The 16,892-nt window shown below is 44.4% G+C and overlaps 1 protein-coding gene across 2 annotated transcripts in view; it reads left to right on the forward strand.

The window, feature by feature from the left end:
- The window catches only part of GRIN2B (glutamate ionotropic receptor NMDA type subunit 2B), a 572,709-nt gene that overhangs the window by 110,273 nt on the left and 445,544 nt on the right, over positions 1 to 16,892 (forward strand). For both annotated transcript variants that reach the window (XM_085601197.1, XM_085601196.1), the window contains one exon: positions 3,401 to 3,817. In XM_085601197.1, the coding sequence (XP_085457323.1) occupies positions 3,419 to 3,817 (399 nt within the window). In that variant the 5' untranslated portion in view covers positions 3,401 to 3,418. The remainder of the gene's footprint in view (positions 1 to 3,400; positions 3,818 to 16,892) is intronic.

The raw sequence follows: 16,892 nt of genomic DNA on the forward strand, positions 1-16,892 counted from the left end.
CCTAAGTGGGATGGGTATTCCCAGACGTGGGACCCGTGCTCACTACGCCACTGGAGTCAAGCTATCCTGGCTGATGACGGCTGATAGCCAGAAACCGGTCCTAGGATGCTTGATTCCGGTCCAGGGAAGACATGGCTTGGCAGTTCGGGCTGGACTGTTCCCATGAGGCACAGGGTCAAGACTGATTTGCATATGGCCATGTCTGAACTGGGGTGGTGTAGTGGGCAAAAGAACGATGGATTTAACCCAGATCTCTTGACTGGGGGAGAATGTATGCATTGTCAGCATTCCGTCCATCATTTGTTTGTTGTAACGCTTTTCGCCCTAAGTGGGATGGGTATTCCCAGACGTGGGACCCGTGCTCACTACGCCACTGGAGTCAAGCTATCCTGGCTGATGACGGCTGATAGCCAGAAACCGGTCCTAGGATGCTTGATTCCGGTCCAGGGAAGACATGGCTTGGCAGTTCGGGCTGGACTGTTCCCATGAGGCACAGGGTCAAGACTGATTTGCATATGGCCATGTCTGAACTGGGGTGGTGTAGTGGGCAAAAGAACGATGGATTTAACCCAGATCTCTTGACTGGGGGAGAATGTATGCATTGTCAGCATTCCGTCCATCATTTGTTTGTTGTAACGCTTTTCGCCCTAAGTGGGATGGGTATTCCCAGACGTGGGACCCGTGCTCACTACGCCACTGGAGTCAAGCTATCCTGGCTGATGACGGCTGATAGCCAGAAACCGGTCCTAGGATGCTTGATTCCGGTCCAGGGAAGACATGGCTTGGCAGTTCGGGCTGGACTGTTCCCATGAGGCACAGGGTCAAGACTGATTTGCATATGGCCATGTCTGAACTGGGGTGGTGTAGTGGGCAAAAGAATGATGGATTTAACCCAGATCTCTTGACTGGGGGAGAATGTATGCATTGTCAGCATTCCGTCCATCATTTGTTTGTTGTAACGCTTTTCGCCCTAAGTGGGATGGGTATTCCCAGACGTGGGACCCGTGCTCACTACGCCACTGGAGTCAAGCTATCCTGGCTGATGACGGCTGATAGCCAGAAACCGGTCCTAGGATGCTTGATTCCGGTCCAGGGAAGACATGGCTTGGCAGTTCGGGCTGGACTGTTCCCATGAGGCACAGGGTCAAGACTGATTTGCATATGGCCATGTCTGAACTGGGGTGGTGTAGTGGGCAAAAGAACGATGGATTTAACCCAGATCTCTTGACTGGGGGAGAATGTATGCATTGTCAGCATTCCGTCCATCATTTGTTTGTTGTAACGCTTTTCGCCCTAAGTGGGATGGGTATTCCCAGACGTGGGACCCGTGCTCACTACGCCACTGGAGTCAAGCTATCCTGGCTGATGACGGCTGATAGCCAGAAACCGGTCCTAGGATGCTTGATTCCGGTCCAGGGAAGACATGGCTTGGCAGCTTGGGCTGGACTGTTCCCATGAGGCACAGGGTCAAGACTGATTTGCATATGGCCATGTCTGAACTGAGGTGGTGTAGTGGGCAAAAGAACGATGGATTTAACCCAGATCTCTTGACTGGGGGAGAATGTATGCATTGTCAGCATTCCGTCCATCATTTGTTTGTTGTAACGCTTTTCGCCCTAAGTGGGATGGGTATTCCCAGACGTGGGACCCGTGCTCACTACGCCACTGGAGTCAAGCTATCCTGGCTGATGACGGCTGATAGCCAGAAACCGGTCCTAGGATGCTTGATTCCGGTCCAGGGAAGAGATGGCTTGGCAGTTCGGGCTGGACTGTTCCCATGAGGCACAGGGTCAAGACTGATTTGCATATGGCCATGTCTGAACTGGGGTGGTGTAGTGGGCAAAAGAACGATGGATTTAACCCAGATCTCTTGACTGGGGGAGAATGTATGCATTGTCAGCATTCCGTCCATCATTTGTTTGTTGTAACGCTTTTCGCCCTAAGGTGGATGGGTATTCCCAGACGTGGGACCCGTGCTCACTACGCCACTGGAGTCAAGCTATCCTGGCTGATGACGGCTGATAGCCAGAAACCGGTCCTAGGATGCTTGATTCCGGTCCAGGGAAGACATGGCTTGGCAGTTCGGGCTGGACTGTTCCCATGAGGCACAGGGTCAAGACTGATTTGCATATGGCCATGTCTGAACTGGGGTGGTGTAGTGGGCAAAAGAACGATGGATTTAACCCAGATCTCTTGACTGGGGGAGAATGTATGCATTGTCAGCATTCCGTCCATCATTTGTTTGTTGTAACGCCTACCCCCTGGAGAGACACTCCCAATAACCAGACCTGTGAGGCCTCAGTAGTCAATACTGAGCATCAAATATCCAGGGGAACAGGCGAGGCAGAATGAAGAGTGTTAATGTGAAATGTGGTGGAGAATTATGAGCCAGAAGTGGGGTTCATGCTTGGAATAATTGGGGGTTCATGTGGGCAGGAGTAATAGATGATGTGGGACAGGATTGAGCATTGACCTGGGGCTTCATGTGGAAGACGTTGATGTTGAACCAAAGTGGGGGGACATGAGAGACATGACAGGGCTAGAGGAGGGATGGGTATGCAGCCGCGGTCCGTGGAGGTAACAGCAGTGAGGCCGGGGTGGGGGTGGGGGAAGCGGTAAAAAAAAAAGCAAAACTTACCTTGCCACGCCGGTCCCACATCTCTGCTCCTGCTGTCCTCATCAGACCGAGGCACAGGAAGCACAGAAAGGGCTCCCCTGACCAATCTGCAGTGTTGTGATCGGCTTTGCGTGTCCTGGTTGGATGCTCAACCAGGGAATGGGAGCCTGGGCTTGTTCTCCCTGCATACTGTAATGCAGCCTGCATGGAGAACAGGAAAAGTGTCCATGACTGTTTTGGTGGCCCGAGAGGGCTGACAAAACAGTCACTGCGCACATAGGAGTGGGCAAACCATTCATCCCCTGTCCTACTCCAAGAGCATAGAAGCCCCGCCCATCCACCTGCCCAAAGGAAACATAAAATGATAATAACTTGAAGTTATTATCATTTTATATTTTCTTTACTTCACTGCTCAAAAGCAGTGGGGTGACGGTCCTCCGCCATAGCGGAGGAGCCGCACCTGGTTATACGAAACAGATAGAGGTTGACGTTCGACTGCAGAAAGTGGAGATCTGCAGGCGTGTCTATAGGCATCAGATAGATGGGCGGCAGATATTGAACAGCAGTGGAAGGATTAACATTGCACATGTTTAAATGCTTTTGAGTGAGGAGTCCTTGAGGACAGAATGGTATTTCTATAATGTCTGAGCCTTCTATATTTAATTGAAATTCTTATTATCTGTATTGCAATACATGCTGCATTTTCTCAATGTATTGGCTGGTCGTGTCTTCCAGTTGTTCACTTCTCCCTTTTGCCTTTCTTTCCCTGTTCTCACTTTGCAGGAAGTTCAACAGCTGAAGATGAGGCCTGTGGGAGGTTGCTACCTCTTCAAAATCTGCCTGACCCTCCTGCTGGCCACCACCGGTGGCCACGGGCAGAAGCAAGCCACCATAGGCATCGCCGTCATCCTCGTGGGCACGTCGGACGAGGTGGCCATCAAGGATGCCCACGAGAAGGACGACTTTCACGACCTCCTGGTCGTGCCAAGGGTGGAGCTGGTCAAGATGAACGAGACGGACCCCAAGAGCATCATCACCCGCATCTGTGACCTCATGGCTGACAAGAAGATCCAGGGCGTGGTCTTCGGTGATGACACCGACCAGGAAGCCATTGCACAGATCCTGGACTTCATCTCTGCCCAGACACTGACACCCATCCTAGGCATCCATGGAGGCTCATCCATGATTATGGCTGACAAGGTAAGGGGTGCCGGGGGTGCGGTATATATTGTCTATGGCAGTGGACATATCCAAAAGAGATGTTATCAAAGTATAGCATGCTATTTAATTGCCCTTAAATAATCTATCAAACAATCATTTTACCAGAGCTGCCTTACAGTACAAAGCAGCCTAAACACAATAACCCAACAGAGGTGCCATGACGGCACAGAAAGGGCCATTCACAAAAGAGGTGCTCTCAATATATAAAGAGGGCCTTGCCCAACATCCTGACAGAGGTTTTCTAACTGTCTAGTGAATGATATGCCCAATAGAGGTGTCTGTGCGGCATAGAGATGGCCATATCCAACTATAGGCCTCACTGTGCAGGGATGGATATAACCAACATCCAATCATAGATAATCTCATGGCACAGAGAAAGCCTTGCATAATAATTCTACAGAAGGGTCATCATTGCATAGAGAGGGCCATGCCTTCGCTTCAATGAGGTGGCCATACCCAATACCCCAACAAAGGATTACTCATTGCATAAAGAGGGCAATGCATATCAAAGATGTTTAAGTGTCAAAGCAATGGCCATACCTAGCAAAATAGTCAAGGTGTCATCATTGTATAGAGAAGGTCATGTATATCATTGATGATCTCATAGTAGAAAGAATGCAAAATTCTACAGATATATGAACAGTGTGTAGAGTTATTATATGTTGCGTAGTATTAGTATTTGTTGTACGTTAAATTATATCATAGTAACCTTAAGGACTAAATGAATGTCAGAAGGAGACCCTGAGATCACAGAGTGAAGGTAGACGATAAATTAATTCAGCACGTTGCCACAACACCCTCACGCTTGCCCTGTAGTTTAGCCCTATACCAATGTGGGTCGGTGTCTTCAAACTCATAGCCCTTTTCATGTATCACTACAAATCTAACAACCCTATACGGCCATCATATGACAATTGTCCTCTAACTCACATCCATTCTGATTATCAGCAGCAGTGCGTCCATTTTGTCTCAGAATGTGTTGTACTTGTTCTTAAAGGTGTTGCAGAAGTGCCCCCAGAGGTTGCTATGTTGATATCCGTGGGCTGGTGCGGCTCTCACTTGCCTCCTTTAAGTGAGTGGTGCCCCTCATGCAACCTCATCTCAAGGTTGCGCTTATAGGGGAAGTGATGTCACAGAAGGGGAATGGGGATCGCAGGAAGGAGTGTCACATTAGAGAAAAGAGAGTCATGTGGAGAGATAGTACACAAGGAAGATGAGTTTTAGCGATAGGAAGCAGCAGGGCTTAAGTAGGTTGGAAAAACTGTGGGGTCTCTCAAAGGGGCGTAACCTATGTAATAAAGGGCGTGGCTTAAATATGTCAGAAAAAAAGATCTGCTTTCTGACTGATATTTTGCTGCCTCTTTTTGTTATTGCATCCAGATATATAATAGGACAACTGACATGCCCTTAAAACAAGCCCAGACTATTGGCTTTATCAATGGTTGTTAGCTGCAAAAGATGACTGGTAACAACAATGACTGTGGTAAATAATAGTGAAAAGGCTTCAATTCTGTAATTATGATGCTGTGAAATAACTATACCATGCCATTAGAAACGTTAAATAAAACTCTTTGTAAAATACTTACTTTTATTTTTTGTGGGCTCAACAAAATGCCTAGAAGCTGGTAATACTAGGCAGCAGCTTTATCTCTGCGGACATGTTGACTTTAGACTAGAGCCTGATTACAGATCTCCTGTGGTGGGCTTGTAGCTTTGTATGTGGTACTTACCCATTCGTCCAAATGATATGGAGATTTACAGGCCTGAAAGTATTGACTAGATGGGCTTGAGGGTGGAATATATGGAATTCTGAGTCTTTTACCCCTCCTGCCCCACTGCAGGTCCCCAATGAGTGCGCTTTCAGATAACTAGCAGGTGACAGTATCTTCTGATTAGCTCCTTGGTGGTAGTTGCACAACAAAGGATTACATCAAAGGCTGGTGACGGCTGGTAGTTGCCCCCGGGTGAAGATTTTTTTCCACTCCCAGGCTGAGGGCAAAAATTAAGAGCCCGATTGGGACGCCTCTCGCCACCTGTTTTTTTGAACAGCTGGTGCTTAGCACTGGCAGAACCCGTCCCACTTAAAGCCCTGGGAAGCAGGTAGCAATAGCTAACTATAAATAATGCCTTTTCTTGTTGGTCCCCAAAATGGGCTCAGAAGTAGCATTAACCTTAGAACAGGAACCACTTTGTCAACTCCCATACAGAGTAGTATATACATAGGTATATAACACATGCGTATGTTTTTCTCTAAAAACGTCATCTGAAAGTACACGATTGTTACCATATAAAACCTAAAGACACTGACATTAGTTAAGGTGAACTGTGCAACCATAACATCCACCCAGTGTACTCCTCATGTTTTTAAACATGACAATTCAGATGAAAACTCAAATATCATTGTATTGGGCATGAGACGACATCAAGGCCATTATTGTTAGGAGTCGGGGGAAAGCAGGTCAGCGGTCTAGGCCTGACTCTCCATGTGCCCAACTGAATATAAAAATTGGGCCAATGTCTGGACACACTGGTAGAATCACCAGTTATTTTTTGAGAGATAGGCATTCTTCTGATTGCACAATTTAGAAATTAATTTGGCACTGTTAGAGGTTGCTCTTTAGGTGATTTTAACATTTTTAAAGTGAATTGAATTGCTGCTATTAATCGTATTCATAGTTGTAACTTGCATATTTGTGGGGGTATGAAATTGCCTATTTTGCACTTACCTGTTTGAGCTTGCTTCTATTTGCTAATTTTGTACATCACCTCGCATAGCGGTAGGGGATCATGTCTTTTTCTCCTGATGGCCATGTTTTTAGGGCGAGGGAAAGAGCAGGCCACCAGTCTAGAGCTGACTCTGCCTTGTGCCCAACCCATTATAAAAATCAGACCGATGCGAGGACGCGCCACCGGCAAGCTCATCTGCACCGATCCTCGCCCAGATTGTGCCTTGCGCCAGAACCTCAGCCCAATTTTCTCCCCAGAAGTATTCTAGAGAACAGCTTGGTCAACTTAACACCCTAGGTAGGCATATGTTATGTATCAACCTCGATCTTAATCTGGGATCGGAAAATCATTACTGTGCTCAATGCCACTTTGTGTGCCAAACTAAGCTCCTGCCGGCAGGTGACAGCATTAAAGAAAATTACATAGCCCTTCCACACGCCATTGATACTTTGATGCTGAACTGTGTCTTGATAAATACATGTTCAGTCAATAATCATAAATATGAATTTTATAATCACCTAGATATGTACGCCCAGACTTAGCTGTTTTAACTGAGACTTGGACAGATGAAGCATCAAATCCTGACTTAATCACTGCAATTACAGCAGGTTAATCCACCTTTAAAGTAGACCCTTTTGGCTCCGCGAACATCTTGAGATTTCATGCAAGCCAACAAGCATAATAGATAGCGAGGCACTTACTCTCAGATGTAAACTGAATAATAACTCAATCAATCATACAGTAACTATATAGCACGGCTTATCACCCATGGGGGTATCCAGGTGCTGAGACTCAACATTTAATGGTCTATTGATCTATAGGCTCCTGGGCCCTAAAGCCAACTTTTTAACGCCCTTAAGTGAGTTAACTGAATCCATATTCCAATATTCTAACTACACCATCTTAGGTTTTTTTTAACTTCCATTTGGAAGATTCCACCCATAAAGAAACTGAACAATTTATAGATAATCTGAGCTGTTTCAATCTTAGACAATTGATGAATGCTCCTACACACAAGGTGGTTCATGACTTAGAAGGCATTTTTTCAAGTCATCCAGACTTGTAGCTAGAAGCCATACTACCAATAACCTAGTCGGACCATAATGCCGCTGATTTCAGCTTATCGGTCCCTGCCCCTGCCTCCACCTGGCAGAGCATTGCAGTTCATAAAAACATGAGAGTGTAATAAAAATGATAAAAGGGAATTTACAGATATCCTGATTAATACTCAAGCTCATCTGTTGAATGAGCACAATTTAGATATGGCTAAGTATGCTGGTTGGATCAATACAGCACTATCTGAGTTGGCTCCTCTTAAACTCACAAGAACTCATAGAACCAAGCCGATGACGTCCTGGTTCTCTCTAAATCTTAGGAAGCTTAAACAAAAATGCTGTAGGCAAGAGAAGATTTGGAGAAGTAACTATAATCCAACAGAAAGCAGTAAATATAAACAATGTATCCAGGATTATAAAAATGTAATAATCAAAGAAAAAACTCAGTATTTTACAGATAACATTATTCTAGCGAAAAATTTCACAAGAAGAAATTTTTAAAACAGTTAAAATGCTCCCTAGCCCCAATTCAACGAGTTTAGCGATGCCAAGCCACTTGCTATGCAACAATTTAGATATTTTTTTCAGAAATAAGGTTGAGGCAGTCTATGGAGGTTTTGATTTGAGTCTCAATACTAACCTTGGTTCTTCAGGAGAGGAATAAACAGGGCCTAGCGAACAGGAGCTCAGCGAGTGCCCCCCGCTTACCAAAGAAAGAGTGCTTGAACTTATTGCCCACACTAAATCAAGAGCTCCCTCGGACCCTTGCCCTCCAAACATTTTACAGCATATAGCTGAGAGTGTAGCAGCCCCTCTCACTACATTAATTAATAGTGTCATCACATCAGGACAGTTCCTTGCTGAATGGAAAAAGGCTTGCATACTTCCTGTGTTGAAAAAACCCTCTCTCAATCCCAATGAGTTAAAAAATTATCGTCTGATCTCTCACCTACCAATGCCGGCGAAAATCCTTGAAAAGCACCTTAACATTGCTCTTTCGGATTTTTTAAAGAGAAATAAGATCTTTAACAGAGCTCAACATGGCTTTAGATCAAACCACAGTACTAAAACGGCTCTGGTTGTAGCCACAGAGGAGATAAGAGCAATGGTGGTCAGTGGTGGAAAGGCTGTGGTGATCCGTTTCTATCTGTCCACAGCCTTCGTCACTGTGAGCCACGCTGTCCTCATAGAACGCTTACCTAATATTCGGATTTGTGGATCAGCCATGGGTCTCCTTCAATCCTTCCTCACTGATAGAGAGCTGTCGGTTTTCCTGTGAGTTTAGGGGAGAATCCTTTTCTCTTCCCTATGGGGTCCCTCAGGGGGTCATCATTGAATCCTATGCTCTTTAATATTTATGTGCCCCCCCAAGTCAAGCTGATACAATCCCTTGGCTACTCCACAATTGCCTACGCAGACAGCATTCAAACTATAGTGCCTATTTCGAGCAACGTGGAAGAGGTTCCTCAACGTTTCAACTATTGGACGTGTGAGCTTGTCAACTGGATGAGATGTAACAGCCTTAATTTAAATTCAGAGAAAACCGAGGTTCTCCTCTTTGGAAAGGATACCTCATTCTGGAAACCGTCTTGGAGGCCCCAGTTTCTTGGTCCCCTACATTCCCTGGTCTCGAAAGAAGGAAACCTGGAGGTGACTTCCAACACCAATCTTACTTTCGGAGATCAGATCAATAAAGTCATGTCTGCCTGTTTTTTAATTTTAAAAACACTAAGAAAAATTCTCCCTTTTACTCAATACGACCTTCAAAAATCAGTTGTTATTGCGCTGGTACTGCCCAGGTTGGATTATTGCAATGCCCTTTACCAGGGTATTCATCTCTGCTCCTTAAATAAACTCCAGCTTTTAGAGAATGTAGCAGCCTGGCTCCTAAAGAAAAGACCTAAATCTCAATCACACTCTCAAGCTTTAGTGGAGCTCCACTGGCTCAGGGTCAACAAACGACTGGCCTTTAAGGCACTCTGTACGGCACATAATTCTCTCCATTGGACTGGTCCAGAGTATCTGAGGAGGAAATTTACCATGGTATGTACCAAGGAGATCTTTGCCTTCCAAAACACCCACAGTACCCAAATGCAACAAAGTATCATGTGGAGGTGGGATCTTTGTTTACTTCACCTGTAAACTGTGAAATAAACTTCCCTGGGATCTTAAAAATTAGCAGCACTTTACCTGCTTTAGGACACAAGTTGAAACCTGTTTTTTCTGTCCCCTCTCTAATCTTACATTGTTTTAAATTTGGTGCGTTAAACCTATCAGACGCTAGCGCCAAGACGCCTACGGGCATTCGTGTGCTTAATACATTTTATCAATGTCAATATGGTTGAGGGCAAAGCTCCGTTTGCCGCACACACAGGACACAGGTTCAGGTAATGAATGTCCTATGCAGCACAGCACATAGAGTGGCGTAGCCACAGAACCCACGGTCACAGGCAATGCCCATATGTGCTATGCAAAGGTCATTTGAACAGACCCTCCATGCATTACACATAGGCCCACGTGACATGTTAGTGCTATGATGGGAGCACTAAGCTACACATAGCTCTCTACAAAACACAAAAATACAAAATATGTCTAACTCGCCATGCATAATCCTAGAAGGAGTAAAGAAATTACGTCCAAAAGTTAATTAGTAGTTAGTGAATTGGGTTGAATGTTGTTTGTATTTATGCCTTCATTTATTTTTCTGTTAGTATTGCTGTCTGAAAAATTTTTTCCAGAAAAAACTCCTTATTGATATAGCCAAATACTTTTGACATTTCACTTTTTAAAGTGTTTTCTTGCTATAACTGTAGCAAAAGTCTAAAAGTGTGTTTTTTAATTAATTTCATTTTTCCTATCAAGTAGAGCTATGTGCCAGGTATTATGCAGTTTTGTTTATTATAGATATATATCTATATGTGTGATCTTTTCACATTTCTTTAGTGGTGTACATTTGGAATGAGCATTGCTCCTAATCAGAAATATCTTATTTTATCCTCACCCATGAATACTGTGAAATAGATATTCATTTCTGCGATGTTAGATTTGCTAATCCTTTAATTATTGTAGCCAGATAGAGTGGTTTGACAAAAATGCGCTCCTTCAGGATACCTTGATTGGTGTTTTATTCATGTGATCAAAAACTCCTCGATGTGTTCCGACTCACACAGCCTTGTTCACGTACAAAGATTATACACATTTATTGGTGATAATGCACCTTTGTCGTTGTGAATATACATTTGTGTTGATGAATGTACATGTGTTGGAGAAAAGGTACATTTGTTTTTCTCAATGTGCAATGGACGTTGTATTGCACATTCATTTGGTCTCATTTCCCTGCTTCAGGATAGTTAACAATGTGGACGTCGCACTGACTACATTAACTAATGTACAAGTCATTTTGATTGCATAATACTTGATTATAAATTAAACAAGCACTGGAAAAGCCAATAGGCCCGGATATGGCAAGCTAACAATTTATATTTTTTTCTATTTATATCTACTTTTGCAAACATATGCAATAGACACTAAAAGTGTAAAAGTACTTATAAAACAGAAATAAAAGTAAAAAGGTCTAACAGTGGCATAATAAGTCTGAAACAAGAGTAAATAAAAATGACCCATCACAAAAAGGACCCATTGAAAATAGAAAAAAATGAAAACAGAGATTGGCCTACCGTTCCTAATAATGAAATGGGCTATTTTCTAGCAGAATGTGCACAAGTGTAAGAGAAAAATGCATTCACTCACAGTGAAAAGAGTCAAGAGAAAAACACCCAGAACATTTTCATGACAATTAAAGGAAACTAGACATGCAGTGTAAAATGAAATATGTAACCGAAAAAAGGCATTTTTGTTCAACGAAGCCATCCCAGCGTTCTGGTGACATTTGAAAAGCCAATTACCCTCTTTTAGAGGTAGTGTTCACCTTGGCACGCTGGCCTTCTTTTATATCCATTTAAACGTGTATTTGTGTACTTTCCGTCGAGCACGCGGCTCACTGTCCCGCTGTCTGCTCCCAGGTTCCTCTGAGAGACCCTTAATCACACTCATTTTCGGAAAGCTGAGTACATTAATTAGTGTGAGTTTATTCCCTAGCCCGCGTGCCAGGCACGGTGGCAATGCTTACTTAATTACCAGGCTCCTGGGGGGGCTGGCCCGGGGCCGCCCCATTGGGCGAACCCTGTGCCAGCCGTGTTAATAGCTCTGAGCCCCCCAGGGCCCGGCTCGAAGAGTCTCCGGATGTGTTTGGGTGTGTATCTCGGGGCTCGTGAGATGGCGGCTTCCTACCAGAATACAGAGCTCTTAATGATGGCGCCCAAAATATTGTGGCAAAAGTGCTGACTGCCAGAATGCTGTGAAGGTAATTATACATTGGTAAGTAAAGGGTTACTAAACGTACCTCCACATATAGGAATCTTGACGACATTATATCACATAGTTCGCTAGTTAGGAATAGGAAATCCATACTTACAACATATTCTAACCTTTACAACAGGCATGCCGACTGGCACTCGGTATTTTTGCCAGTGGCGGGATGATATTTTTGCCCTCGATACTCTGACATAAAGCCGAGTGTGCAGGACTGCCTGTGAGATAATGACTTTAAGTGTGTCTGATTTTATCCGTTTGTATTTGTGAGTGCTTATTTCTGCCCGAGGGAGAGCGAGAGATAGTGAGACGGATTGTGTGTGTGCGCGCGCGCATGTCTGTGTGTGTCTGTGTGTGTGTCCGTGTGTGTGATGACCCTGTGAGTTTGGGCCATTGTCTATCTCTGTCTGCCTGTGATCATGTCTGTGTGAGTGAGTCGGCTGTGTTCCCTTGTGTTGTGCCTTTGTGCATGTGTTTGCTTGTATCTATCTGTTTCCCTGAATGTGCCCTTTGTGCCTGTTTGTATTTCTGTATCTGTCTGTGTCTAGCGATAGGTGTGTGTCCATCTATCTGTTGTTTTGTCTGCATGTCTGTGAGTGCCCCAGTATATTTTTCAGTGTTTATCTGTCTGTATTCATCAGAATGTCTATGTGGTTACCTGCGTATTTCTGTGCCTGTATGCATATCTCTGAGTGGGTCTGTTTGATTATATATGCAAGGCCTTGTGTCTCCCTGTCTGCGTCAATCTGTATATCTGTATGGCTTGTTGTCTGTGTCTATGTATGTAGATTAGTACCTGTATCCAAGGCTACGTCTGCATGCCTGCTGGGCTAGTTGTAAGAGCCCCTGTACATCTGTCATTGTCTTTGTCTGTTTGCATGCCTGCCTTTGCGCAATGATCTATATGTCTGTTTAACTACTGTATGTAGGCCTCACTAAGTATCACTGTGCATGCCTGTAAGTTGGTCTGCCTGGTCTGTCTTCGTCGCTATGTGTTCTGTGATTGGAAGTCTGCATATCTGTCTGTGGGGCTATCTGTACATCTGTGAGTGTTTCTCTGTACATCTGCCTGTGTTGGCCTGTGAGTTGATGTCTGTATCCATCGTCATTTATACCTTTGATAGAATGTGTACTAGTATTTATTGAGCAACAGGAACACTTCAGCAAGAAAAGCTGTACATAGCAATAGGCACAGATACCCAAGAGCGTGTAACGAATAGAGGAGAGCAGGTGTGATGGACGATAAGAGAGGAGGAAAGCACGAGTATGCACACATTAGAAATCGTACAATCCCGCCCTACACTGCACATCTAGAACTGAAGACTTGCTGGTGCAAGAGGCAGTAATGAACTTGTGAGTAGGGTCAGTATGTTGATGGCCATTCTCACGGTCTTGTAGGAAGAGGTGTGCCTTCAGAGCATTCTTGAATGTGGAAAGCGATTAAACTGCCACAGGAGTGCCAATGGCGTGGACTCATTTGATTGAGTGACCAGGACCTTGGTGCCACATGGTGAGTTTTGAGTGAGGACAAATGGCCTGACTAGTCGAGCGTAGATTGCAAGTAGGGATGTAGCGGTTAGCCGCTACTACAGGGCTCTGGGTCTGTCTTTGTGACTGTGCCATGCACATCTCAGTATTTCTGTTTGTGTATGTCAATGTGTGTCTGTTTGTGTCTGTGCATGTCTGACATTTATGGGCCATGAATATGCCCCAGGTGACTTGAAACTGCACCATGAGGTCTGCAATTCCTGCACAAGACTTCGAATTACCCGCCAAGCCTTGACATTACTTGGCAGAGCTTAGGAATCTCACGACGAGTTTTCTTTACGCAGAGAGACGTAGCATTTTTAGATGTGCCTCAGAGTTGTCCATCCAAGCCCTAAAACTGAACCTTGGCATTACCCAACAAGGCTTAAAATTACCCCCTTAGCCTTGAAGTTGCAGAGAGGGTATTGCCACTACCCCAGAGCCCTTGCAAATTCTCTGCCGACCTTCCAATCAGGCCACAAGATTTGCAAATACCCACAAGTCTTCACATCCCTGCCTACAAGCTTTGCAATTGATACACAAAGCCCACAAATATCTCTCCAGATCTGAGATAATCGCTTGAATCCTGTAAACACCGGTCAGCTTTGAAATTACCTTGTGGTCTTAGAGTTGCCGCAGAAGCCTAGGAATTGCTCCATGAACCTTTCTCTTCTAACTTTAACATACCATTACAACACAAGCCCTTAGATGCTCCATGACCCTCTACATTATGCCAGGAGTCTTTGAAGCACCCTCAACACTTGCTATAGCCCCATGATTCTTGGAATTACGAACTGAGGCCTTCATATCTTCCCATAAAGGGTTGAATCAATTCACTAGCCTTGGCAATACCTCTTTAGTCCAGAAATCACTACAGAAGTTTAGGGATTGCCACAGCAGCCTTCGGAGGACCATACAAGCCGCTAACTTGAACCTTAAGCCTGCTTAAGTCTTGCACTGCGTCACAAGTTTTACAATTGTCACCAACATTTTAAAATGACCCAACAAGCCTTGAAATTGCCCCGGAATCCTTGGGATTGACTCATGCTTGTTGAAATTGCCCTGATCAGTCTTCATCTTTCCCCCATTAGCCCTGACATTCCCCTACAGCACAAAGGCTCTGATACTGAAACAAGAGTCCCGGACTTGACAAAACCATAACATTGTACGTGACAAAGAAAAGGATATATATTATTTAGAAGATTAAAAAGTTGATGCCAACAAATGTAACAACATTTTCTTGTCAGAATACAACCAGGTTTTTGTTGTGTGCCTGTGTCATGCACTTTGCAAAAGGAACAGGGCGTTTACGGCCTTTTTGAGGTTTTACAAGGAAAAGGAAACAAATTGTGTAAGAAGTTGATTTTAAGTACCGCTATCAGGTTGGAAGTACTACTGTACTATCATACATGCCAACAAGCCTGATTCAGGCGAAAGACTCATGATTTATAAAGCCAAAAATTGCTTTATTTCATCTGTCGCCTAAAATTGCCTCGGCCTCAATAGAAGTCAGTTGGGAAAATACATATCCCCGATTTTTTCCTTCTGAATCAACCGCTTTACTGCTCTAAAATGTTACAATGTATTTACTGTAGTGGTTCTTTTTTTAATAATACGTGTATGCGGAATTCCGTTGTTTCCTCTTTGTCTCTCTTGTGTACACTGTCATCTTCACTATCACCTAATGAGAATGGAGATTTCTGAAGGACTTGTTTTCTTTTATATACTGTTGCAGACCAGTTTGCGTGCTTGGAGAGCAGTAGGAGGAACTCTTACATTTGTTTTTTGCTGACTAATTTGCGGCTTGGAAAGGCACCCTGATGTTCCACAGCTGTCTGTGTTCTTTGAGAGATGATCACATTGCTGAAAGAGGCCTCACCTCTCTCGCTGAAAGAGCTCCATTTACCTTCATCAGCGCGGACAGCACACGTGTGTCAGTGTGTGAGCTAAGCTTATCTGTAATCAGACTCATTTCCCCGTATTTTACAGATTTTGTTGAACCAACTTTGTGGTGCAAAAGACATGGCACAGACGCCCATCATTGGTGAGACTCCAGGAGAGTCTGCAGCTTGGCATTTTAAACTTTCTCTAACAGATAGTTATATACCTTTCTGACTCTTTAGCTGACTTGGAATGTTGCAATGTCTCCCAACGCTTTGCGCACTGCGTATGCTCTCTAATAACTATATTCACTGCTAAATCTCATTTAAAATGACAACGTGTTGTTTATGTTATGATTTAGCATTAAAAGCTTGTGAGGCAATATACAGCAGAAATGAACTCCATCACCACTACAGTACGGCATGCATACATGCCAACATTTTCAAACTGGGAAGTGGGGGAGACTTCAAATATTTAAATCATGGAAATGTATTCTCCCCTCCCCCCACCCCACCCCCAACATTGATTTCTATTGAAGCAAAGACAATTTTAGGCGTGAACACCTAAAATGATGCCGTTTTTGCTTAAAAAAACAGGAGTCTCCCGCCTGAATTGGGTCTATTGCTATGTATGGGCATGTTGCCACCACCACCACCATGCAACTCCTTAACAGTCTCGCCAAATCTTTGGCACAAGGGTTGAGACACTACTGGAACTGAGTGCTCATGTTAGAAGGCACCTGGTGGGCTACTGAGTCTGCTGCCGCTCCGAGAGAGCAGGCATGGTGCAGCTTTCTGCCTCAGCTTGGCAGAGACAGACATATAGCTGTGGCATGACGCTGCTGCCAGAGCAGCAACTGACTCCAAAATCCTGTCAGTACATCTTGACATTGTGGATTAAGACCCCCTTAAGGTGAAAGAGCAGGTATGAGAGACATATAAAGCTATACACAAAGAACTGGAGCGATATGCAGCAATTTGAGGATGGGCATAGGAACTTGAGCTGTGCTTGTTCAATTGTGGCTTTGCGTTGGCATCTTAGCCTCTGCCTGGATGTAGCATTTCACCTGTACCCCAGCAATTGAATCTATGATTGTACAGAGGATGCTGATGTCCGGGTATCTGAGGAAGTGACTGGGCATTTGAGGTTTTGATAGGACTGTTATAGCTGTAACTGGTCACAATGTGGCTGTACCTGTGCATTTAAGGCCTGTGTACAGGTATTTGAAGCCATCATTGTAATTTTCAGGCCTATGCTTTAGCCACACTTTCCTTGTGTGACTAGGGACATTTGATGTCTGAGGCAGGACATATGATTACTGTGCCTTTCAGTTGTGTATTCAATTGTCTTGGGGCATACGATGACAGTACCTGGGGATTACATTCGCAACTCCCCTGTCATATTTTGGATTCACACCTAGCATAAAGGTGTTCACTTCGCATGCTATGGCAACACCCGAGATACTGTATGGATGGTAAGTAACTACTATGAGG

This window comes from Triturus cristatus, chromosome 4_2 (assembly GCF_964204655.1).
Source record: "Triturus cristatus chromosome 4_2, aTriCri1.1, whole genome shotgun sequence".
Classification (NCBI taxonomy): domain Eukaryota; kingdom Metazoa; phylum Chordata; class Amphibia; order Caudata; family Salamandridae; genus Triturus; species Triturus cristatus.